This window comes from Vulpes lagopus, chromosome 2 (genome assembly GCF_018345385.1).
Source record: "Vulpes lagopus strain Blue_001 chromosome 2, ASM1834538v1, whole genome shotgun sequence".
Lineage (NCBI taxonomy): Eukaryota > Metazoa > Chordata > Mammalia > Carnivora > Canidae > Vulpes > Vulpes lagopus.
This window is the reverse complement of record NC_054825.1, coordinates 44,121,136-44,145,511: the sequence shown is the minus strand read 5'-3', so window position 1 is coordinate 44,145,511 and position 24,376 is coordinate 44,121,136. Positions and strand designations below refer to the sequence as shown.

Genomic DNA, 24,376 nt, shown 5'->3' with positions numbered 1-24,376 from the left:
TCCTCTGCATTCCCTGCGGCCCTAGTCTGCCCACCCCCTCCCAACAGCCTCCGAACCCCTCCCCGCCTCCCACCGCAGGAGCCCCAGGGCTTCTAAGGCGCAGACCCCAGCCCAGCCCTCGTCACTGCCCTAGGGGCTGAAAAGCCAAACTGAGGCTAGGGCACAAACTTTGTGTCCTGCCCGCCAGTTGCCCCTTGCTCGCCAGCCACCCCTGTGCATGCAGCCCTCACCCCCGCTCCTGCCCTGTACCCCATCCCCACTCAAGCCCTCCTGCATCCACACTGCCATTACCACCATTTAATCCACCCCCCACCCGATGCCCCCCCCACTGCCCCCTTCTCCCCCGCAAGGCTGAGAGGCCTGAGGCTCTAAGCCTGGCCAGGCCAGGCCTCTCTGGAAAGTGGAGGGAAGGGGAGCCTGGGGGATGGGTGCAGGGGGAGAGAGGGCCAGCTCCTGAGGTGTGAGGAGCGGGGTGGGATGCGGAACCTGCCTGGGCTCCAGCCCACAGCTTGGCAGGCAGTGCACTGCTCAGGAGATGGGGGTTCGGATCCCATCAGCCAGGAGCTCCACGGAGTGCTACCGGGGCTCCAAGGACAGAGGCAGTTAAGTGTGTGTGACGCCTCCACAGGCAGGAGGTTCTGAGCCATAAACAGGAGCCCCCCCCCCAGCCCTCAACCCCTTCCCCGCAACCAGCAGGGCTTTGCAGGCAAGGAGCAGACACGGGTAAATAAATAGCTGGTTTATTAGTAATATGTTACATTATTAAAGTGCATTGAGAAGAGATGCAGGGGCCCAAGCTGGAAGGCCGCCGGCCCCAGGCCCCGCCCTGGGCTGGCCAGACACAGCCAGAGAGGGGCCCGGCTCTCTGCCGAGATCCACGGACAGGGCTGGGGGCAGAGCCGCGCACCTGGAGAGCTTGGCCCAGGCTGTCCCCACCGGAATTCACAGTTTAGCCTAAGTTATAACATGTCCTGAGCTGAAGGTGGGAGACTAGGAGCATGGAAGCGCAGCCCCTGGGGAAGGGGGCTGAGGGGAGGGGAGAGGACCCCCCGCCCCCCAACCCCCAATGCCAAGGGCAGAGTCCTGGAACCCCCCCCCCTGAGGACCTGGCTCCTCCTTCTACATGGACGTGGTGAACCCAGGGCCCAGTTTCTCCTTCATCCTCCCCTGTCTCCCTCACCCTACCCCCTCCCATAGCTGCCCCCACAGTGGGGACTGGGGCCATGTTCCCCTCAGACTGGGATCCCAGGGCAGAGCCAGCTCATGCCACTCTCCGTGAACCCATGCCTACCCCTAGACTCTCACCCCGTCCCCGGAGCCTCGACTGGGACCCCCCTCCCCAGCCCATTTCTCCCCCAGTCCCTCCCTGCCCCACCCCACCCCCAGCCTGTAGTTTTGGTATTTTCATACAGATGCAGTCAGAATTAGCTATACATGAAATAAGCCTAACATAAAAATAGAGCTTTTTCCGTCCTTCCGTCCGGAAAGCAAACATCCTTCAATAAACATGCAAGGCCGCTGCCTGGTGGGACCCAGGGCTGGTGAGGACACCACGGAGGCAGCCCTGGGCTCGTCACGCCAGGAGCAGGAGCAGGGGCAGCTGGGGTGGAGGGGCCAGAAAGGCTCCGGCCTCGGCCCCCAGGTCCAGAGCCAGGGTCCCAGCTTCCCTTCCCGCACCCCGCTCTCCGCCCCGTGGGCTCTTGAGGACGTCACCGCGTTTGGCCAAGTTTGAGGAGGAGCGTTGGAAAAGTGGTCTCCAGAAGCTAAAGTCCGAGGTCATCCATGCCCCAACTTCGCGGCCCCCACGGCCCGTGCCCCACGCGGGCCTGGCAGCCGCCTGCGGCTGGCCATCTCCAGGCCTGGGTCCTCCATCAGGCCGTGCAGCGGCGCACGGAGACTCCCCAGGAACCCGCGCCACGCCCAGCCCCGGGGCCCTAGTGGACCAGCAGGCCGAGAGCCAGCGTGGGCAGGATGCACAGCCAGAGGGAGGCAGCCAGGGCCCGGGCGTGGCCCAGCAGGTGCTCGGCGGTGGCGCCATCCTCGGGCAGCAGCTCCCAGTGCTGAGCCTCGTGGAAGTAGGAGCCCTCCTGGGCCTCGCAGTGGTAGTGGCCGTATTGGCGCGCCGTGAGGTTCTCGATGAACAGGATACAGTTGGGGCTCTGGTGGCCCGGCTCGCAGGTCTGCTCCACGTTCTCCTGGTGGCGCCAGGAGTAGGTGGCATGACGCGACTCCATGGGGCAACTCAGGTAGTAGCGAGAGTTCTGAGCCAGGGAAACCTTCTGCAGTGGGGCTTTGTCTGGAGACGAATGGGGGAGGCAGCCATGAGGGGGGCCGAGGGCTCCCGAGGCGGGCTGTGCTCTCCCCTGCTGGCCAGGCCTCTGGGCCCAAGGCTTCTAAAGGCACACGGTGCCCACCGTCCTCCCCACTCCCCCCACCCGGCCTCCCTCCCTGTTCCCGTCCCTCCCCACAACCGCCCCATATGACACCCCTCCAGCCCCAGCGGGACTGGCCTGCCCCATCTGCTCAGGGCCCCCAGGACCAGGCCATGTCTCTGTGAGATGCGGCTGTACCACCCTAGGGGACTGGGGCCCCAGCAGGGCCAGATCGGGTACCTGGTTTGGGGTTGGGGCATTCTTTGTGTGGCTCGGCTGGATGAATGGACTGCAGCATTGACCTGGAGCTGGAAGGGGCGAGAGGGTAAGCGGACAGGAGCCCACAGGTCTGGCCCCTTCCCTGCCCTCACCCCCCGCCACGATCAGCAGCAGTCTGCCCCCAGAGGACCCCCTGCAGCCCACCTCCAGCACCCCACTCCTGTGTTCACCCCTACCCCCCAGGGCCGAGGGATCCGGGCCAACGTACGCTTGGGAGCTGTAGATGGAAACACAGCGGCCCTGGTCCCAGCCGCAGTAGGGGTCTCGGGCCATGAGGCAGCCGTGGCAGCCTCCGCCGTAGACCTCACACAGGTCCAGGGGCACCTGGCTCACCTCCCACTGGGAGCTCACATACAGCTTCCGCTGGAAGGAGAGCAGGACTGCGGTCAGGCACGGCCCCCCCCAACACCAGCTTCTAAGTCACCAGGCCAGCCCTGCCTCGGCTGGCCCTGGGGACAGGGACGTGGGGAGGCTCACCCGCTCGGTGTCCAGCGACATGGCCTGGATGGCAGCCGGGTGGTGAAAGGGCTGGATCTCCATGATGTTGAAGACCAGGCTGCGCTCCCGCTCCCCCGACTCCACCACCTTGTGGATGGTGCCCCTGTCTGGAGGCGAGGGGCAGAGGGTCAGCGGGCCAGCGCGGGGGCTCTATCACCCCCCTCCAGACACAGAGGAGGAGGCTGGGGGGCATGGCTCGGGCCAGGATCCCAAGACGCGGCCGGGGGTGCGCAAGGAGGGCACGACTGGAGAGGGGTGCAGGAGCCTGGGAGAGACCCTGTTGGCCGGAGGTCGGGCCGCAGGTGCTGGAGGAGGCCGCAGGGGCAGCGGGGCCCGGGGCACAGAAGCGGTCCTCAGGGCCGTGCTCCACACTCTCAAGAGGCGGCTGCTACCTCCCTGATTCAGGACGAGGAAATGAGGCTGAGAAAGGCAGAGCCACTTGCTCAAGGTCACCAGCTGGTGCCTGGAACCCAGAGATGTCAGATCCCCACCCCTCAGCTCCTACGATTCCCCTGCTTCCTGGACTCTTCGGGGGATGTTTGCCTTAAATAAACTTTTCATTTTGGAATATTTTTAGCTTTACAGAAAAGTCGCAAAGACAGTACATAGTTCCTGAACACCCTTCACCCAGTTTCCCCCAACGTTACTACCTTATATAACTGTGGCACATTTGTCACAATGGAGCAATTGACACTGGGATGTTACTCTTACCTCAACTATAGACTTTATTTGGGTTTCTTGGGTTTTTCCACTAAAGTCCTTTGTCTGTTCCAGGATCCAATCCAGGACTCCGTATTGCATTTAATCTTACAGGATTTTTAAAGTTTTATAAAAATGTTTGATTGGAAAAGGACGTAGATGCCACATAGAGATTCCCAAGGTCAGAACCAGGCTGCCTGCCTCCAAGGCCGTGCTGCCTCCATTCCTACCTGTCGGGGACTAATGGGCATTCTGACCTCCAGGTCCTCCCATTCCCACCTCCCCTGCTGTCCCAGTTTCTAGAATAGCTTACCTCCCTCTCCCTCCCTCCCGATTTCCCAGGGCATCACTTGCCCCAAAAAAGCAATCAGATGATCACCCACCTAGGACGCTCCTCTATGTGTCTATGATCCCCCTCTCTGGGCTCCGAGATGTGACCAGATGCTCCTTTGTCCTGACAAGCCCCCAGCCTGGCCACTGCCTTCACACCCCCATGCGCACACATTGCCCTCTGCCTCCTCCACGGCAGCCCGGTGAGCACCTCCCACAGCTTCTCCCAGGTGTGAGACCTCCCACTCTCTGCAGTGGGCTCAGAAAGTTCTATTTCCTATCTGGCTCCGATCCTCCCTGCCGCAGGCTCCAGGATGCTAACTCTCCCACAGCCCTCACGGATAAAAGAGGACAACTGCCTCATCGTTCAAGTGCGCTCGCCTCCCCAGGGCTGCAGGAGGGGAGCCCACAGCCCCACCCAGCTTTCCTTGTCCCGGCTCCAGCTCCCACTCCTGTCCTGTGTGACCCTCCCTCTCCTGCACCCAATGCCCTGCTATCTAACCCCTTGGCTGACCACAGCTAGGCCAGCCACTGCTGAGCGGAGCCAGGGCAGGTGACCACGGGTGCAGCCAGGATGAAGGGGGGAGTAAAGAAATGGGGTCTCAGGACCCAGGAGCCAGGCCCCTTGGGGAATTCCTCTTCCCTAGGCTTCCGGGAGTCAACCAACCACTAAGGTCATTCGGGCCCTGAGACAGCCACAAGGTGAAGCAATAGCAGGAAGCCTCGTGGCAGGGGAGGTACTGAGGGTGAGTGCCTGAGGCTCTGACTGTGGGGCCCCAGAGGCTCTAGGCTCCCGGGGAGACACTGCCCCGGGTGGCACCACCACCTAGTCTCAAGGAAGGCCCGTGGCCCCGCCAATACTGATCTCCATGCCTGCTCCCAGGAGCCCCTTTGCCCACAGCCTGGAACCAAGAAGCTGCCAAAAACTCAGCTCAGGCCTGGCTCATCCCCAGCTGGTGGCTTCCCAGAACACAGGGGTATCTCCCAGGGCATTTCCCCCGGCTTCCGGGCTCAGCAAACCCTGACTGCCACGGGTCCTCTGCGAGACTCTGCAAAGGCTCTGCTGTCTGGAAGTCCTCACGTCTCACTATATTCTTGGCATCCCGCATCAAATGTTTCCCCTCGCTTGCACGGTCTCAAAGACAAGGAGAGAGGCCGATTTCCTCATTCTGCCCGGCAAAGGCCCCCAGGATACCAGTGACCAGGTCCTTCCTCCTGACTTTGCATTTTTCTTCCTACCATCTTCCCTGGGTCAGAGGTCGGGACCAAAGCTACACCCAGCTTTGCTCAGACTTGCTCCATTTCTGCCTCCGAATCCTCACGCCTGCTCTTCTCCCATCCTAGGATAACCGCTCCCCTTCCCCCTTCCCTCTACCCCCACCTCCTCCAAGAAGCCCTCCCTGCCTGACTCTTCCACAGCCGCACATACGAACCCCTGGCAGGTCTTGGTCCTTCCAAGTATAAAGATCCAATCAGATGTTAGTCATATTATCATGTGTGTTTTTACAAAGCAGGCCAGAAGGTCGTGGGGTAGCCCCTCACCTGTGGTTAGGTAAAGCACGTGGAAGGTCTCCCCGCTGCTGGCCTGCATGCGGTGGACAACCACTTTCTGGTAGTGGTACTTCGAGTGGAACAGGGGTGTCTTCAGAGGCCCCATGGGCTCCACCCTCTGTGCCACCTCGGGGTGACTGTCAGCCACCTGGAAGGTCTCCGTGGGTATGGGCTGCCGGTCCGGGAGGCACTGGGCAAGGAGGACAGGTCCAGGTTAGTGGCGCGGCTGGGAGGTGGGCCAAAGCCTAGGCCATGGTGGGGGTCAGCTTACCTTGCCTGGCCGAGGGTTGGGAAGGCTCATGTGGTAGCCCTTGAGTGAGGATGTTCGGAAGACTCTATCAATGTCACCGAGGGAGTACACGCAGACGGCTGAGTAGTTCCTGGGGGGCACAGAGAGCACCTCAGTGGGGGGCCCGGGACCCACCGCCCTCTCTCACCCAGGCCAGCCCAGCACCAGACAGAGGCGCAGCCCAGCACCCTGGCCTGGGAGCCGTGTGGGGACAGGCACTACCCTGGGGGTCAGGCCGGGTGCCCAAGAGTTATCAGGCGCCGGGGAAGACAGGAGGGAGGGAGGGACAGCAGGGTGGAAGGCAGGAGGAGGGGGGAAGGCAGGGGAGAGAGGCAAGTTTAACCAAATTTCTGTCTGCTGTAATCCCAAACCCCAACCTGCGTTCTTCACAGAACCACTCAGTGCAGAGGGCAGCCCCGGGGCTGGAGAAGTCCCAGCGTGTGTGTTCCAGGGGGTGCTTCTCCCACTTCTCTGGGCACAGCTACAGCATGCTGCTGCCCAAGGAGACCAGACTCCGCTTCCCGCCCCGGCCAGGCTGGATCTGCCCACGCTCAAGCAACAGGACAGGGGCCTGGCCTCCCCACCCTGTCCCCCAGTTCTCCCCACACACACCAACACTCTCGCCTGCCTTGTTTTCAATCAACAAGAGTGATTAAGAAGTGTGAATGATCAGGTGCAGGCAGCGCTTGAGCAGGTGTGATAGCACCCGGCACCCTAAGAGGCCTCGGCACCCCCTCTGAGCACGCGGCTGAGGGACACACGGGCACCGGCACAGGCGTAAGCACGCCCGTGGCACGTGCACGCATACCCACGTGCCCAGACTCCAGCATGTCAGCATATTCATCTCCCTGAGCATGGCCATCCCCCACCCCCCCGGCCCAGCAACCGTCCCCGCTCATGCCCAGCAGGGCCCACACCTTCAGATCCCTACTGGACACGTAACCGATGCCAGCCCAGCCCCAACCCCCACGAAGGTCACTCACCAAGGGTTGGAAAAAACACCATAGACTCTAGTGTCCCTCCACTGGCCGTTAGGGTCAGGGAGCAAAAAGACATCCTGCAGCCTGTTGAAGTTCTTATTGGTGGTGACATCGCTGCACACCAGCATGGCTTTCAGGAAGGTGTTCCACTTGGAGACTGACAGCGAACTCTCGCCACCCTGGTCCCCCTGAAAGGAGGGAAGGAGAGGCCCCTCAGCACCTGCCCCAGCTGCCACACAGCCATGGCACCTGCTGCCAGGAATGCCAGCACCCAGGCTCCAGAGGAGGCAGGGAGCCTCCGAAAGGGGCCGGGACCTGCCAGGTGACAAGGCCCAGGTGCCTGTCCTCCCAGGCCAGGTGCTTGGATCCAGCTCCAGCCGCACGGGCCTGGCTGATCCAGGGCACAGGGCCAGCAGTAGGGACCTGCAGGCGGAGGGTGCCCGTCCCCAGACAGCGGACCAGCTCAGGCACGCATTTGCCCACTCTCACAAATACACACTCACACACATGGCACAGATGCATCCCGGCACCTTCAGACGGCTGAAACACACGTGTAAACACACTTCCACACTCACGAACACATGCCACAGGATACACACATCTGCACACTACCACGCATGCACAGGTGCCCAGACCCTCTTGTGCACACACGTTCGCTCCCACAATCCCACACCCAGACTCACGCGCACGTGTCACATGCTCCTTCCTGCAAACGTGTGTGACAACTGGCCCAGGTGTGTTTTCACACATTTGCTCACTTCTGCTCAGGTGTGGACATGCACTCTTGCCCACTCAGCCGCCCACTCACCCTGCACAGCTGGGCCACGCGGGACACGTTGAGAGGGGCCTCGGGGTTCTTGTCAGGATTGTCCTCCCGGAAGAAGTAGTAGATCTTGTCATCATAGGCCTGGTCTTGGTGCACGATGGTAGCCTTGATGAACTGGGGGTCTGCCAGAGACACAGGCGAAGGGGTGTGAGGCTGGGAGCCCGCTCAGAGGACCCGCCCCTGTGTGCATGCGCGCGCACACACACACACAACCCAAACCTCTACCAACAAACCCGGGGCAAACAGACCTAGAATAAAACCCAGAATATCAGGCCAGATAGCCCAAGGGGCCTGAGCCTCTGCACTCCCACCCCACACTTGTTTTGCCCTCTCCTTTTTTTTTTTTAATGTAGATTAGCAACAATTAGAATTTTTTTTAACAAGGTTTTTTACTTTATTTTTATTTTTTTTAAAATTTATGATAGTCACAGAGAGAGAGAGAGGCAGAGACACAGGCAGAGGGAGAAGCAGGCTCCATGCACCGGGAGCCCGACGTGGGATTCGATCCCGGGTCTCCAGGATCGCACCCTGGGCCAAAGGCAGGCGCTAAACCGCTGCGCCACCCAGGGATCCCTGTTTTGCCCTCTCCTATAAGGATATGGTCGGCCTAAGAGCGATGACTTCATGCCTGGGGACTGGGGGGAGGTCCCCGGGGGCCCCTATGTCGCTTCTGCCTAATTGGCAGCGCCCTAATGAGGAGGGAGGTGTTGCCCCCACATGAGCTCAGCAGAGGGATGCACTGGCTTAGGGGAGCCCACACTGGGTCTGCGGCTGCCCCCCGCCCCCACCCTATTGTCTGCCGTCCTCCTGCCTCTGGCCCCTCAGGCCCCCAGTGTCTTGAGGGCCCAGGGAGCCCCCCAGGGAACACGAGGATTCCGCCTACTGCCCTGGGCATGCACACCTCTCCACCCTCTAGCCCAGCTGGAGCCTGACGTACTCTGCATGACGGTATCACTGGTGTACAGCTCAATTTCGCCCTGGATGCGCCGGAACCGGGGGATCTTTCCATTGTATTCCTGCTTCCGGATGGTGGAGTACACTTCATCCCCTGGGCGTGGTGGGAGGGGCACGGGTAAGGGCAGACAGCTCCTGGGGGTCCCTTCTCCAAGCCTGGGCCGCCGGACACGAGCTGACCGCCCTCCCCCAGCCCAGCGCAGCCGCCCTACCGTCAAACAGGACCAGTGAGTTCTCATCCGGGCTGAAGGGGGCATAGCCTCTCTTCTCACCAAGAGACTCCACGGTGCCATTCACCTGGGGGAGACCAAGGAGGGTCCAGCAGCCACATGATGCCATGGCCACTGCTCCCAGGAGGCCAGCTTCCCAGCCAGGGTCTACATCCTCCCAGGGACCAAGGTGAGGCCAGCCTCCGAGTCCCTCCAGCTCCTTCCCTATACAGGGGGCAGAAGCCCACCCAGACCCGGCCCATGGGGAGGGCCTTCTCACCAGGCTCCAGCAGCTGGGACGCCGGGCATTGGTGCCACAGATGAGCAGCCCATCGCCCTGCTTCTCCAAGAGCGTGATGTAGTTCTCGCAGTCCTGCCCGGGAGAAGGGGAAGGAGAGGGTTGGCTGGAGGCCCTGGCGGGCCTAGCACTCGGACCCTCCGTCTTGGGGCAGGAGGCATCAGAAGTCTGAATCCCAGAGGCACCCTTCAAAAGGAGAGCCCGGGGGGGTGCCACTGACCCCAACCCCCCCCAAGAACAGAGTTAAGGGCAGAGAAGCTTTAGAGAATGACCACGTCTCCCCATCAGACCTGGGACTCCTGGAGCTCCCAAGGCCGGGCCATGCCTCCTTCCCCAGACTCAGGACTCCTGTCCCTACACCCCCCCACTACCTCTCCCCCACTCACCCGCTTGTCCAGGCAGGACCCCTTCGTGGAGCCGATGTCCACCTGGGGGAGAGGGGAGAGCATTAATCCACTCCGCCGAGGTGAGATGCCTCTAAGTACCTTCCATGCATCTTGGGGATGAGCTCACTTTATAGATGAGCAGCTAGGGCTCTGAGAGGCTGAGTGATTTACCTGAGATCACACAGGCTGGCCTGCTACCCAGAGCCAAAGCCCAGAGCCAGCCCAAAAATCTTGGAAGACGGGAGCCATGGGGTTCTGGAGCCCAACTTCCTGTCCTGCCCACCCTCCTCCCGCAGCAGCACAGCCCACTTGGCCCGGGGGGCTAGCTCTAGGCCTTTCTCAACGTTTCCCCAACACCCGTGCCAATCTGGACTACTGTCAGGGAGCCTCTCCCAGGGACCATATGTGGGATATAATAGGAGGTGGGCCAGTTTACAAAGGGATGCTGGCTCCCAGGGATTCCCTGAGGCCCCCCTACCAAGGCCAGAGGGGAGACAAGGAGTGAGACTGGGGTGGGGGGAGGAGGGAGGGGCCCAGCTCGGTTCCTGGGGCCAGCAGGGGGATCCAGGCAGAGGGGTCCAGGCTCACCGTGCGCATGGAGGCATTCTTGCCCTCGGGGAAGTTGAAGAAATAGACCTTGCCACGTCCACCCACCCACACGGAGGAGCTGCCGGGCTCATGGAAAAGCACCGTGTGAGGCTCCGCCAGGCCGAAGTCAACCCAGTCCTGTCCTGCGCGGCCTGAGGAGGAGGCAATTGGCAGAGACGTTGAGGCGAGGCCCTGGGCAGCAAGAACCTGCCTCCACCCCCTGGCACACCAGCACCTGCCTGGCAACTAGCGTTTGTGTCTGGACTGGGGCAGTACCAAGACCCAGAGCCGTGAGTGGGAGAAGCGAGGGGCCCCTGCTGGGGTCCAGCAACCAGCTGTCCTCACCCCAAAGCCATGATCCCTACCCTACAATATGTGTAGCCTCAGGGTGAGGGCAGGATTTAGGGATCCCTGGGGAAAACAGACCTCCCACCATCCCTGCCCAACACACACACACACATACACACGCGCACGCGCGCACAGGCGCACACACTTCAGTCTGCTATTCCCAAGAAGCTAAGGCTTCAGGACTCAACTGGGGCTCCCTGGCTTTGCTCTGTGAGGATCACCCCTGCCAGGACAGAGGCAGCAGCCACGGCTGCCCCGTTGCAGGGAGTGGGGCCTATAAGCAGCCCACTCAGAGTCCGGGTTCCCAGGGCTCACTTTGGTCAGAGCCCAACCCTTCCTTTGGGAAGCCCTCTCCAACCCCTCCTGACCCACCCAGGCCAGCTTTCATGGGAGCTAGAAAAGGAATCTGAATATCCACTCCTCCCCATTTTTACAGATGGGAAAATGGAAGTCTAGAAGGAGGCAGCCCAAGGTCACAGGGTCGGAGCAGGCGCTGAACGACCACGCACGCCGCAGCCTGGCCTGTTCCGGGCTGCGTCCCGGGGGTGCTGGCTCGCCCTGGCCGGGGAAGACCGGCCTGACCTCCCCAGCAGCTCTGCGACCGGGAGCCCTTCGCAGGGCACAGCCGAGGCCTCGAAGCAGAAGGGCTGACCAGGACAATTTTGCCCAAAAAAGAAACTGTCTGTAGCCACTACCTCCAGGGACAGGATGTCTCATCTCCGGTGACATTGCTGAGGTCGGCCTGGTTGTAGGACTAAATTAGAGATGGGATAGCCTGCGGCTCGGCCCCCTGCAAGCAGCCCCAGCTAGCATCTTCCTGCCCCTGACCAGCTTGGGCTCACCCCAGAAGTCAGCGACCGCTGTTTATTCAGCTGCAGCAAATTCAGACAGTTTCCCACCAGCGCCGGAGCAGGACACAGCCTGGCCCACTCGGAAGAGGGCCGCCGTTCCCTGAGCCTGCCCCGGGTCCTGCTGGTGCTACAGTCAACGGGGCGTCCCTGCGACCCTCTCCCCTTAGGCAACCCCCACCCCCCGCATGGTCAGGTCAGTCCTGGACGTGGGATATTTTCAGTCTGCACCTTGGCTGTGGCCTGGCGCAGGGCCTCTGGGGGACACACCAGCCCAAGGTCACACGAGAAGGAGGACGGACTGGCTCCTAGAATCGGTTCTCAGAGATGCTGCACCACGGGCCGCAGACTCACTGCCCAGGCTTCGCCTGGCTCTCCCGGAGGGCTCCACGCACAGCCTGAGCAGCCGGGCTGCACCCTCGCTCACCCTCTCAGCCCCAGCTGTGCAGAGCGATGCTGAGAGTCCAGCTCGGCACTGGGTTGGGGTGCGGGGTGCTGGCCGAGGCTTGGGCACCGCCTGGCTGGCAGGGCTCAGCCCCCAGGCTCCCCCCACCTCTCCAGAGTGCTAGGGTCAGTTGCCCAGCTCCCCTTTCATTGGCAGCCAGCCAGGGATCCAGACAGTCTGTGGCTGCCCTTTTTCCACCCCCAGCCAGCCACGGCCAGGAAAAGCTGCCTGTCTGCATCTGCATCTGGAGATGGGCTGGAGCCTGAGAGCTGAGCCCCCCGAAGCCTACCCCTCAAGCCACACCGGCCTGAGAGGAGAGAAGTGCAAGGCCAACCACAGGTTGGGCGTTGGGGGGGGGCGGCACCAGAGTGGGTCCATGGGACAGCTCTAGTCTAGGGGTTGCAGTCCTGCCCCCGGGGAGTCGGGCCTGACGGGAGATGCATGGCCTGGCCCCGGAGAGCCAGGTGTGAGGGGGAGACCTGGCCCTCCGCTGAAACCCAAGTGACACAGCCACAGCAAAGTGAGCCTCCCCGAATCTCATGCAGACCTGTCCCCGGTGCAGAACTCAGGGCCGCTCACAAGGTCTTTCTGAGGACACAGAGGGAGGGAGGGTGAGGGTGGCCTGCTGTGGGGTGCGGCGCGGGGGCTACGACACTGGGCGCAGGACGGACCTGCACAGACCTGCGAGCCTGAGTCCCACTCCCTCTGAACCCCGCCTGCAGCAGCCAGGGCTGCATGACGCAGAGATTGTTCGCCCCATTCTGCAGAAGAACACACGGGGGCCAGGGAGCACTGCCGCCCTTGGCCCCCAGACTCCCGCCCCCCCACTCCGCGCCTGGTGCAGTGTGTGGGTAGGACGGCACCCGCTCAGCCCCAGGACGCGGCCTTGGCCCATTCTCCACCCAGCCCCGGCCTGGCTCCCGAACTGCCCAAGGCCCTCAAAGGGCCTGATTGTGCCGGGGAAGTGTCTGAGCAGCAGCGGCTCGATGAATACATGAAAGAAAGCTTTGTTCAGGTTGTAGGAGCTGGGTGGGGGCTCAGGGGCAGGAGGGCTGCCTGGAAGTGAAGGCAGCACCAAGCCTTCACAGCCAGCACCCGCGGCCCCATGGCACCATCACAGAGAGCTGGGTCAGGGAGGGGGCGGCCTTCAAGGCTCTGCCCAATGCGGGGCAAGGCCAGGCAGAGCGAGGCCAGAGCTTGCCCCTAAAAACAGCCAGCGGGCTGAGCAAGTGTCACATCCTTACGTGCATCTTTTTGCTTCCCAGTGAATCCGAAGGGCTGGGGGAGGTGGATCAAAGCTAGATGGGTCAGGAACAGGCAGGAGGAAAATCCCAGACAGGGGAAAGAGCCAAGCGAAGGTGGGAAGGCTGACTGGACGGTGGGTCCCCAGACCCAGGGGCCCCGAGCGCGATGGGGTGGGGAGGTACAGCAGCACAAGGAGCCTGCCCATCGGCCTGCAGCACTGCCCTCACCTCCCTCCTCCGGGCAGGGCTAGGATCCAGAAAGCCTCCCCTCGCTCCTCTGGCATCCCCCCACCTCCCTGCTCTCCCTGCCTGACCAGCTCCCTCTGCTTCCCATCCTGGATATCTAAAAGGAGCACCGTCTGGCACTGTGTCTCCCCCCTCGCTCCCCGGCCTGACGCATTAGTGGCTGACTAAGTGGTAGCTAAAAGCTCCCAGAATAACCAGGGGTTCGGGCCAGGGAGGGGGCTAGGTGCACCTGGGGGGGGGGCATGGCCCCAAAGGTGGGCCAGGCACAGGACCCCTGCCCCCACCCCCATGTGATTCTGAGCCAATCCTTGCTCCTTCTGGACCGAGAAAGAGCACACTCAGGCTGCCCTGTACCCACGCCAGACTCCATGGTCCCGAGTCCCCACCCTCCTTGCAGTGGCAGGAGCTGCAAGACCCATCTTCAGCCAGAGAGGAGGGTCAGGAAGGTGGCCGAGCGTGGGAGGCAAGGTGCCACCGTAAAGAATCAGACCTGATCACTCTCACAGCCCACCCTCCCACCACCATCCCAGTGGCCTAATGGCTGGAACAAGTCCGGACTTCCATGGGGTAGGTTTTCTGAAAGCAGGCTGCCCTGGGGGGGGGATAGTGTTCCTCCTCTCCTACACTACGGGTGCTGTCTCTACCTGGTCCCCACTACGCCCACATCCTCACTGCTTACGAAAGAGAGAGGCAGCCCAAGAGGAGGATGGGAGTGGGGGCTGGGACGTAGGGGATGTTGTTGTCCATGAAGGGAGCAACAAGGCACAGGCCCCATAGCCTGGCCTGGGTAGGGACAGCCTTCTAACCTGACCCACTGACCCGACGGGCCTCGAATGCCAACATCAAGGAGCCCTTTGAAAGTGGGCATTGAGGCAGGCGCTGAGAATGGCAGGAATGTGGACACCAGCAGGGAATGCCTGAGTCGGGCAGCTGGGGAGGCCCGGGCACAGGGCAGGAGCCAGGCCAACCTCGGACTAGGGACCCAGCCACGTCCTCCCACGGGGCACCCCACCCTGCATTCCTACAACACACACCTGGCTGAGAATGAGGAGGGAGGGCCCGCGTGTGGCCCAGGAATTAATATGCAGCGTCTCCAGCCTTTGCCACCCATACCCCACAGGTCACGGTGGAAGGGAGAGGATCTGAACAATCACTGAGCTAAGGAGGCAGAGAGGCCAGATGAGCTTGCCACTGGCCCAAGGCACATGGCAAGGAAGGCAGAGGTAGGGGCGGGCCACAGCTCCAGCCCTGCAGGACCACATCCCCCACAGCCTAGAGAGCCTCTTGATTTACAAAATGCTGTGTATTGCTTCTCTCTGCTTCCCCGGGTCACCTCCTGCTCCCCATCCTCCCCTCCCTTCCCCACTGGGTGAAAACCTGCTGGGCCGATGGAGCACATCCTCCCCCACTGAGGTCAGCTATGGGTGGGAGTGGGGCGTGCCTCACAGGTGGGCTCAGCCCTGGCTCCCAGAGGCCTGTGCTCCCTTTGGCAGCCAGGTGGCTGCTTGGCTGTGACCAGGGCCTTCCTGGGTGGCTTCCTTCTCTGTGGGCTGAAGGGGCTGATACCTGCTAAGGTCTAGGTTTTCTGATCCAACCATGGTTCTCAGGACAAATCACAAAACAATCAGCTTTGAGTTCAGGGGTCGTTTTGGGGAAGTATGGAAGTCTAAGTCCCAGAAAACCCAGAGACGGCTTTTTGAATGGAGGTAGAGGCAGCAGAAGAAGCCAACATCCCCTTCTGCCTCCACCAGCTAGCCTGCCAAATACCCCGGCCACCGTGCAAAGAAGGCAGGACAAGGGTCTATACTTCCATTTTCCAGACAGGAAAACTCAGGCCCCTCCGGGTGGGCAAGGGCTGTGCGCTCTCTGCACCGTGCCACCGTGCTCAGGGGATCAGAAGCCCGGCTGGTGGGAAGCCCTGCTGGGGTGAAGGCTTCCAGGAACCAGGCAGTGTGGACAGCAAGCTGGGGGGGCCCTGGGCTGAGTCAGACTCAGGAGACTCAGGGAAGGAAGGCTGAGCCCACGGCCCACGTGGAGCAGCGAGGAGCCTCAAAGGCCAGGGAAGGCAGGAAACCCGGATGGGCCGCATGCCCTGTCCACCTTCTGCCTCTTCTTCAGCCCGGCGGGTTCCAAAAGCCCCAGAGAAAGTCCAAGGTCAACGGGTGGTTCCTTCAAAGGAGAGGATGGGCAGAGCCAGGGGCCGATAAGGGAGCAGGGCAGAGGTGGGGAAGAGGGCAGAGGATGGCTGACCCACCCCGGTACAGGGAGGCAGGCGAGACGGGGAGACCTGAGAGAGGCTCCCCAGCTCAGCCTCAGCCTGGGCCGGGGGAGAGGGGGCAAGGGGAAAGAGTGAGGGCAGCCTGCCAGCACGGTGTGGAGGGAGCGCGGGCAGGGGCTGGGCTGGATCTCGCCAGAAATCAGAGATGCCAAAGGAGGAGAGCGGCGACAATGACACCCCTGCCACCCAACCCTGCACTGCACTTCCGACGTGCCAGGCACTAGTCTAAGCAATTTTTAGATACATTAACTCATTGATCACTGCTGAACTCTTCGAAGGGGGGTTCTTTTATCACCACGTCTCAAGCGAGGGCAGCGAAACACAGAGAACTGGAGCCACTTGCCCAGGGGCGCACAGCTATTAGGTGGGGGAGTGGAGGCCAACGCGCAGGCAGACGGACTCTGGAATCTGTGCTTCTAGCACTGCGCTCCATAGCAGGGCCCTCGGAAGCTTCCAGGCCAGTGCCTCCCACACCAAAGAGAAGACTGGGGCCCAGAGAGGGTGGAGCCTGGTCAGAGGCCTCTGGGCCCATGAGGGTCTGACCTCTATCCACGATGTCCTAAAGAGACCGTGTGTAAGGGAGCACAGGCGCGCGGGCCTGAGGCAAGGGGGTGAGGGGTGGCAGGGATCTGAGCGCCCACGGCATGACTGACTGGGGAGGTGAATATCTTGAGATCTCGGTACAAAACAGCAAGGCTGGGGTAGAGCACAGGGCAGGGCAAGATATGCTCGTGAGCCCTCCCTTACTATCTGCCCAGCCAGCTTCCTCCCCAGCCGGCACCGGCGAAAACACTCCAGCCCCAACTCAGCTCCAGAACCCGCCATGGCTCCCAGCGCCTCTCCCCGCAGGGCCCTCCCCCTCTACCTGGCAGCCAAGGCCCACCTCTGCTCATCTCTGCCACGGCTCTTTCCCTCCTCCCCACTTTTGCTCATGCTCTCCTTTCCCACGGTTCCCCTCTCCCCTTCCGTCTGTGCACATGGTCCTACCTGTCCTTGAACACCTGGCCTCAGCCGCCTGGCTTCGGGAGGTATTCCCAGCTGCTCCAGCCCTCACTGCTCCATCCTCCCTCTGACCTTGCGCAATACACCATCTGGCACACAGCATCCGCCCTCAGATCGCACTGTCTGGTGGGATTTTGCCTGGACCGTTGGGTCCTGAAGGTGAAGGCCAGGCCTCCTCTCATTCCGTGGGCCCTGGGCCAAGCCAAGGCCAGGGCTGGGCAAGTAAGGACAGCTCAGATAGCAGGGAGGGGTGGACAGGAGTAGTCGCCAAGCTGCTACATCAGCGGAGCAGTCGTCTTGGAACGGGTTCCTGGGCCACCGACAGGGCACTGAGTTATCAGGGTAACATTCCTTCCTCACTAGGCCAGGCCAAAGCCCTGGGCCCAGGAGATAAACAGCACGAGCGGGTATGCCCTTCGCTCTCACCTGGCCCCTGCTCCCTGCCCAGTAAGTCTCCCCCCCCCCCGCCCCCCGGGCCACCTTATACTGAAATGTCCTGCTCTCACCTCCTGTCGCAGTCCTTGGCTCTACCCCTAGGTTCCGGATCTCCCGGGTGCCCTCCCTGCCTGGCAGCAGGCTGACCTCTCCAAGCAGCTCTGTGCTCCCCGAGGGCCAGCCCGGGCCTTCTCCGGGGGCAGGTGCCGCCGCCCTCCGCAGTGAGAGCTGCCCCGAGGCGTTAGCACAGAGCCCGAGCCCCTGACTGGAAGCAAGGGGTGCAGGAGGCAGGGTAGGATCAGCCTAATCCCAGGGGGCCGTAACGGTTAAACCCAGATTAGCCCAAGCCGTGACACACATCAACCTGCCCTCAAGGCCTGACGCCCAGCTGCCCGGAGGAAAAGACCAGAAGAGCCACATGGACCCAGCCCAATCTAAGGCCCCGAGGGAGGCTGGTCAGGGCCGGTGGGCTTCTGGAAGCAGACAGCACTGGGGCAGGAAGAGCCTGGGCTCAGCCGAACTGGCCAAGGAGGAAGGGCTCAGTGAGCCTCAGGCCCGGGGAGGGAGCGGGTAGGCAGAGGGGCAGGTGGACAGAGGCCAGTGGCCGGGCCCACAGCAGGCTTGGGGAGAAGACCCAGCCCTGGCCCTCGCTCTGCCTGTGTCCTTGGGTGACCTTGGCCAGCCTCTATCATCTCTGCCCTCAGTTTCCCCATCTACGGAATGTGTGGTTGGCCCAGCTGATCTCTGACGTTTGTCCTCTGATGTCCTAGGCCCTGCTCCATCAGGCCATGAGGTGGAGTCGTCCAAGGCTTTTTGGAGGAAGTGAGACAGAAATGGCAGAAAGGAGAAGGGTGATGAGGGTGCAGGGAGGGATGACGAGCAGGGCAGCAGCACCAAGGCAGGAACACATGGGCGCTGGGGAGTGGGAGGAAAGATGTGTGGGAGAGAAGGTGGGTGCAGAGCCCGGCCACAGGCAGCCCTGGGGAGAGTGGTGGCTCTGTCACTGCACAGTACCGTGGAGGGACGGAAGGGCCGCAGGGGACACATCTCCCCGGGAAAGGGGGACGCGTGCTCTCCGACTGCGAGGTCAATAAGGGACCACCGTCCTCTAGGCTCTAGGAGGACCCCTTCCTCCCCAACCCTGGGAGGAAGGAGACCTCTGGGGGCAGACAAGCCTGGCCAAAAAAGGAAACTATGAGAAGGGGAAGCTTTCCGTCCCCAAAGCTACCAACCAGAGCAGAGGAAGTATGGTCAGGCCCTTGTGACATAGCCAGACGCCGTGTGGTAGCTGAAATAAGGGACACAGGGCTGGGGGTAGAGGACAGGACGTCAACTGGGGCCTCAGCTGTCAACAACAGTGCCACCCACTCCCATCACCGCCCCCCTGCAGGCTGCTGGACCCCTTCCCCTGGTCCGAGCCTCAGCTTACCACCTACACATCAGGGCCCCTGGCCTGGCCCTTCATAAAGAAGGGTGCCCAGGTTTCCCTGTTTCTCCTGAGTGCCTAGAATCCCCCCAGGCCCCCCAGCCCAAGGAGTGATCTACCCTCCGCTAAGGAGGTAACGGTGCCTGGAAGGGGAAGCTGGCCACAGGAAGGGATCTGCCCCTCCCCGACCAACAGTGCCTGGATGGTGCCGGGGGAGTCCTCCCACCACGGCGACTCTCAGCCCAGATACAGGAGAACCATAGTCAGGAGTTAGGCAGAAAGCTCCTGGCTCCCCATACAGGAGCTAGGACACGCAGGAGGCCTCCCCTGCAACCACGGTCCTTCCTCCCACTGGCTGTATAAGATTAAGTGGCCCAACTCAGATGTCCCCTCCTGTAAGAAACCTTCCTGGAGTCTCCAATCCTGGCTAACTCAATGTCTCCCTCCTGGGGGCCCCACTCAGCTCTTCTCCTCTCCCTGGTCCTAGTTGTAAGTTTTTGGGTCTAAAATCCTATCACACTAGGTACTTCCTCCTGTCGCTCTCCTCCTCAGCTGGCTTCTACTACTCGTGTCATCCCAACTTACCATCTCCTCCAGGAAGCCCTCCCTGATTGGGCAGACTGGGTTAGGTGCCTCCTCAACCCCCAGAGCTGCCCTCTGTTACAGGCCCTGCCACATTTTATTGTAACTGAAGGTTGACCTGCCTGTCCGTCTCCCCACCTGCACTGAGAAGTCTATATAAACTGGTCGACTTTCTCATCCCTGGGTCCCCAAGCCCTGCCCTGAGACTAATACAAGGTTGACCCCAGCAAATGTCAAGCGTCAAACATGCTAAATCACTATGCCCACCTTTAAGACTACTAACTAATGAACCACTTCCTGCAGCTGATTCTCGGCCGTCCGCTCCTGAGAGAGAAAGATAGGAGAGAACACAAACCCAAGGATTTCCCCTGACTTCCCAGGTTTCAATTTCTCCTTAATGCTAAAGTTTGAACCGGCTACCGCAGCCTCTGCCCGTCCCAGAGAGGCAGGAATCCCAGGAAATCCGTGCTCTGTTAAGTATAAGCTCCTCCTTCCAGCCACTTTGGACATCTGAGGACACTGAGCCTCAGAAAAAGGCAAGTACCTGCCCAGAGTCACACAGCAAATCAGGTCAGAGCGAGGACCCGAGCCAGTTCCTGACCTCTGCTCTCTTTTCCCCACACTGTGGATGCCTCAGGCCCATGCCTGCATCTGCCCACCCCAGCCTGCTCTCAGAATCTTCACTAGTAAGGAACAAGGGGCCACGCGGCTTGGCCAGATGATGTCACCTGAGTGACATCATCACTCAGAAAACCCCATCTCTCCTCCTGGGAATTGCCCCCCCTTCCCTGGTTCTGCAGGAGGAGTTCATCTGGAAGGTGATGAGCACATCTAAGTCCCCAAGGGGGCAAGGATTTCCACTGGAAATGCTGATGCTTGGGGAGCCCCAGCTGTGACCTCATCCCCTGGAGAAGGTGACAGCAACCCCCTGCCCTGGGGAGTCACCACATAATGGCTCCCCCAGCAGCCACCAAGTCAACAATAACATCCTGTTGTTTAATTGGACAAGAGATAGCGCAGAACCGGCTGGGCAGGTGGAGACTGGAGACTCAGCTGTGTTTCTCGTTGTAGACACAATGGCTCACCTCTGATTTGGGGGGTCAAGACCTGCCTGGGTTTCCCCAGCTCCTCCCAGCAGGGATGGAATGAGAGAGGAGTACACAGCTTACACAAGCATGCCAACCTCTTGCCCCCACTTGCAACCCGACTCCCCTCCAGTTCCTGCTGGCAGGGAAGTCAGCCCCTTACTTTGCCTCCGTGACTGGCCCATGTGTCACAGTGACACCCTCAGAGGACAACCTCCAGAGCCCTTCCTGATCTAACTCTGAGGGTCAGAAACAGGTGCAGAGTTCAAGGGCACCCAGCAGGTCGGTGCTGACACACCCATCTCTCTCTGGGCCAGGCCGTCATCAGGCTGGAGAGGCTTCAAGCTCCCTAACAAGTGCAGGCTGGGAATCTCCCAGAACTCCCTGATCAAATCTTTCCCTGAGGCTTAGGAGTATAAGCGACACAAAATAAACAGCAGAGATGAACCCTGCAGACCTATTCCAGTCCCCACACCTGTCCTGGCTCAAAACTAAAAGCCCAGTCTATGCCTCATAGAAAAGTGTCTCCAGAAACACCATTATCTTTGGTCTAGTCATTGGTGGAGGCCCACCCGCTGGAAGTCAGGGGCCTGGGTCTACAGCAAGGCTGGAGGGTCCTCTTCTCAGCCTACTCCGCATCTCGCCCTGCCCAAGCCCATTCCTGTCCGACTGCCATGTGTCACCCCACGGGAAATCGGAGGCAGCTGTCAGCCAGGCATACCATCGCCAGCTGTGGGCCCGGGGGAGAGGCTGATGGCAGGGTCTGTCTGGCCGGTGGGGCGCCTGGCACTGGTGAAGATGTGCAGAGACTGCCTTCGGACGAGATAGGTGAGGGGGTGGCAGGCCCTGGTAGGGATCGATAGTGCATTACCAAGCCCAGGGCACGGCCAGCGCGGGCCCGTGTGGTACAGTTGTGAACCGTGCGCAGTGGAAAGAGTGGAGCTGGGTTGGGAGCCTTGAAAGTGGGCAAGAGGGCTGAGAGCATCTTTAAATAGCCCCAGGGTGGGGACTAAGTGGCTGAGCTGTGGAGGTTCACATTATGTGCTAAGAAGTGGCTGTGCATTAAGTATGGGGGGAGGGGTCTTAGGAAGCCTTGGGGGTAGGGGCAAGCTGAGCCAAGTGCAAGGGATTTGGTGCAAGGGGAGATTCCAGAACACTCGAATGCGGCCGTATGAGTCCCCTCCAGGGAGCCCAAATGCAGGGCTGCTCAAGACAGCCAAGGAGACTGAGGTGAGGCAAAGATGCTGGAAATGCAGAGAAAGCCTGGGCTGGAGTGAGGGGTGTGCAAGTGTCCACCCCGAACAGACAACCAGAGGTCCAGCTTTCTGCTCTACTCCCACCGGGAACACTTCTGGCCGGGTGGCAGAGCTCGCCCCCAGGGAGCCCCCTTCAGGGCCCAAACGCTGCCTAGCTCTTCCTCCCCTCCCTAACTCATAACTGGCGCTGGTGCTGCGCCAGATCGGCCCCCCAGTCGGCACCGGGAGCTCCTGTGCTGCGGAGTGACCTTGGGCAAGTCACATTCATTCCCTCCGCCGCAGCTGCAGATCGGCCCGCTCATTTTGTGTGTGGGATTTTTTTTTTTTTTTCCCTCTCTCTGCTAAGAATACCTGCCCCAGATAATGCTCAGGCTCTCGCAATTCCTGCAAACCGCCTCAGGCATCAAAGGCTCCTGGCTGGGCCAGACCAGACCAGTCCCCCAGCCCCCACGGCGAGTCGGCCACCGCCACAGGGGGGCCGCAGTGCCGCCAAATTCGGGGGACAGAGCCCTGCGGGTCTAGGGGCGGGGAAGCATTTGTGTGCAATGCAGGGGAGGGGAGCTCAGTCCCTCGCGGCGGGAAGCCCCCAACCCCGCCGGGCCTGCTTCCTGACCCATCACACAGGGGTCGAAAGTGAGGCGCCCCCGGGGGAGGTATGGGCCCCCGGGTTCGCGTGCGCACCGCGGCCTAAGAGCGGCACCCCCGCCCCGGATCCGCCGCGCGGGGGTCCCGACGACCGCGCCCCACCCCACGGGCACTGCCCCCCGCGCGGGCGCCAATTCCTGGTGACAACTGCCACGTGCGGGCGAGGGGGGAGCGGCTGGTCCCGGCACTGCGGAGGCAGCGCCCCGTGCCCCGAGCCTCCGCGCCGCGCCCCGGCTCGCCGCCGGGTGCCCAGCCCTCTGCCCGGCCTGCGCTCCTGCGCTCCCGCGCTGCTGCGCTGCTGCGCTCGGGGCCGGGGCCGGGGCCGGGGCCGGGGCCGGGGCCGGGCCCGGGGCGGGGGCAGGCGGCGGGGTCTTTGTTCCCGCAGCCCGAGCGCGGCGGCGGCGGCGGCGGCGAGGGTCCGCGCCCCCCTTGCCGGCCCAGCCTGCGCCCCGCGCGACAGCGGCGCCCGCAGCTCACGGAGCGGACCCCCGGCTGGGGGGGCCCGGCCGAAGAGAGGGTCCTGCGCAGAGGTCCCGGCGCTGCAGAACCGGGGACGCCCCCCTGCCCGCGCCCGGCGCTGCGGCTCCCGGCCGGGAGGACTTGGAGCGACTTAGCCGGGCCCGGCTCCCCGCGCCGCGCAGCCCGCCCCGCCTGCCAGCGCGCACCCCGCGCCCCCCGGCCCCAGCGCTCCCGCGGGGACGGCCCGGGACCGCAGCGCCGGCGCGCACTGCCCGGGGGCCGCCCTCCCCGCGCCCCGAGCCCCGCGCCCCGCGCCCCGCCGGCCGCGCGGCGCCCCCACCTTTCCAGACCGCGGAGACGCGGGGTCCGCTCCTCGGGTGGCCTCGGGCGGCGGCGGCCGCGCACAGCAGCAGCAGCAGCCGCAGCGGGGGCCGGGGCCGAGCCGGCGGGCCGGGAGCGCGGGCGCGCGGGGCGCCGAGGGAGGCGCATCCGGGCGGAGGCGGTGTCATCCCGCAGCCCCGAGCGACGGCGGCGAGCAGCCGGGACTGAGCCAGCGCCCGACCGCAGCCGAGCTCCGCGCGCGAGGGGCGGAGCCGAGCCCTGACCCCACCCTCCCCCGCCCCCCCCCCCCCCCAGCCTTCCTCGCCTCTGCTGCCCGACGGGGGCGCAGCGCCCGCAGCCGGGGAACCTCCGCCTTCCCTTCCCCGGCAACTTCTCGGGGAGAGAACACGGGCCTCCGGGGACAAGACTCACTTGGGGGCTTCTGTGATCGGTGCGGGCCCCGTGCGTCCCTCTCTGGGCCCAAGGTCCACTCCCCGCACCCCACGAAAGGGCTGGCCTACAAGTCGGGGAGGACCTCTCCCAGGGCACCCTGCAGGGAACCTCACAAACGGCCGGCTCCGTGGTTTGGACTCTGAAAGCTGTGGTTCTCCGAGGACAGCCTGCCTTAAGTGGACGCGGTTCCCGCAGAGCCTAACAGGGACGAGCAAGATACTTTCCCCTGGGGGGGTGGGGGGAAGAGGGTAGATGATCTGTGGGGAGCACTCAGCACCCCATCATCGCTCTGCTGTGAGAACACAGAATTTTCATCTTGGCCTGACTCCCTCCCCTCTCCCTTCCCCTCCCTTCCCCAACCAGCAGCCTTCTGGGCTGCCTCCCCCCAGCCAGCTGGTGTATGCTCAGAAAATCCAAACTCATTTCCATGTGAGTGGAGGGGGATGTAATTAAGAAGGCCCCTTTCCCAAGTAGAAAGAGAAAGGACCATCCTGCATTCCCAAGTCTTGCTGTCCTGGAGGCAGGGTCAGACCAGCCTTGAGGAGTCTGGGCTCCTAAGGCATCTAAGGGTTCAGCCATGCAGGCAACCTGATGACCCAGTCCCTCTGCCAGTTCTGTAAATAGTCCCGGCAGCTCTGCCATTAGCTGATCTCTCAGAGCCACATGCCTGCCCTTTGCAGAGGGGTCTCCTCTCCCTTGGGCCGGGGAAGTCCCAGGCTCTCCACCTTTGTGCCTGAGGGAACCATGGATAGGAATTCCACTTATCCAGTGCTTACTGGAGATCTGAACTGGTATCTGTCTCCAGGGTGAGCTGCACAGAGAGGAAAACAGGGTGAGGAGGAGGTAGCAGAGGTGCCCCTAGGCCTCCAGGACCCACACAACTAGCTGGACTTGATTCACACACTGAACATCCAGCATAGAGAGGGGGCTGCCCGGCCCCGGCCCACGCCCACAACCAGCAAAGTTTCGTCACCAGGAAGTCTTTTGCTTGACCATTCCTTATTTTGTTACCAGCTATCCCTTTCCTTCTTCCCTATGAGCTCC

General features: G+C 62.2%; 1 protein-coding gene across 1 annotated transcript; it reads right to left on the bottom strand.

Moving 5' to 3' along the window:
- Window positions 1-724: 724 nt before the first annotated feature.
- On the bottom strand, window positions 725-23,118 carry SEMA7A (semaphorin 7A (John Milton Hagen blood group)). Its single transcript, XM_041743615.1, has 14 exons — window positions 22,899-23,118; window positions 10,260-10,411; window positions 9,672-9,713; window positions 9,268-9,360; window positions 8,991-9,075; window positions 8,762-8,872; window positions 7,807-7,946; window positions 7,002-7,186; window positions 6,001-6,109; window positions 5,721-5,919; window positions 3,129-3,256; window positions 2,860-3,014; window positions 2,613-2,680; window positions 725-2,296 (listed from the first exon to the last, which is right to left on the bottom strand). The coding sequence occupies exons 1-14, from the start codon at window positions 23,065-23,067 to the stop codon at window positions 1,935-1,937; spliced, it is 1,998 nt and encodes a 665-aa protein (XP_041599549.1). The 5' UTR covers window positions 23,068-23,118; the 3' UTR covers window positions 725-1,934.
- Between the last annotated feature and the right edge of the window lie 1,258 nt (window positions 23,119-24,376).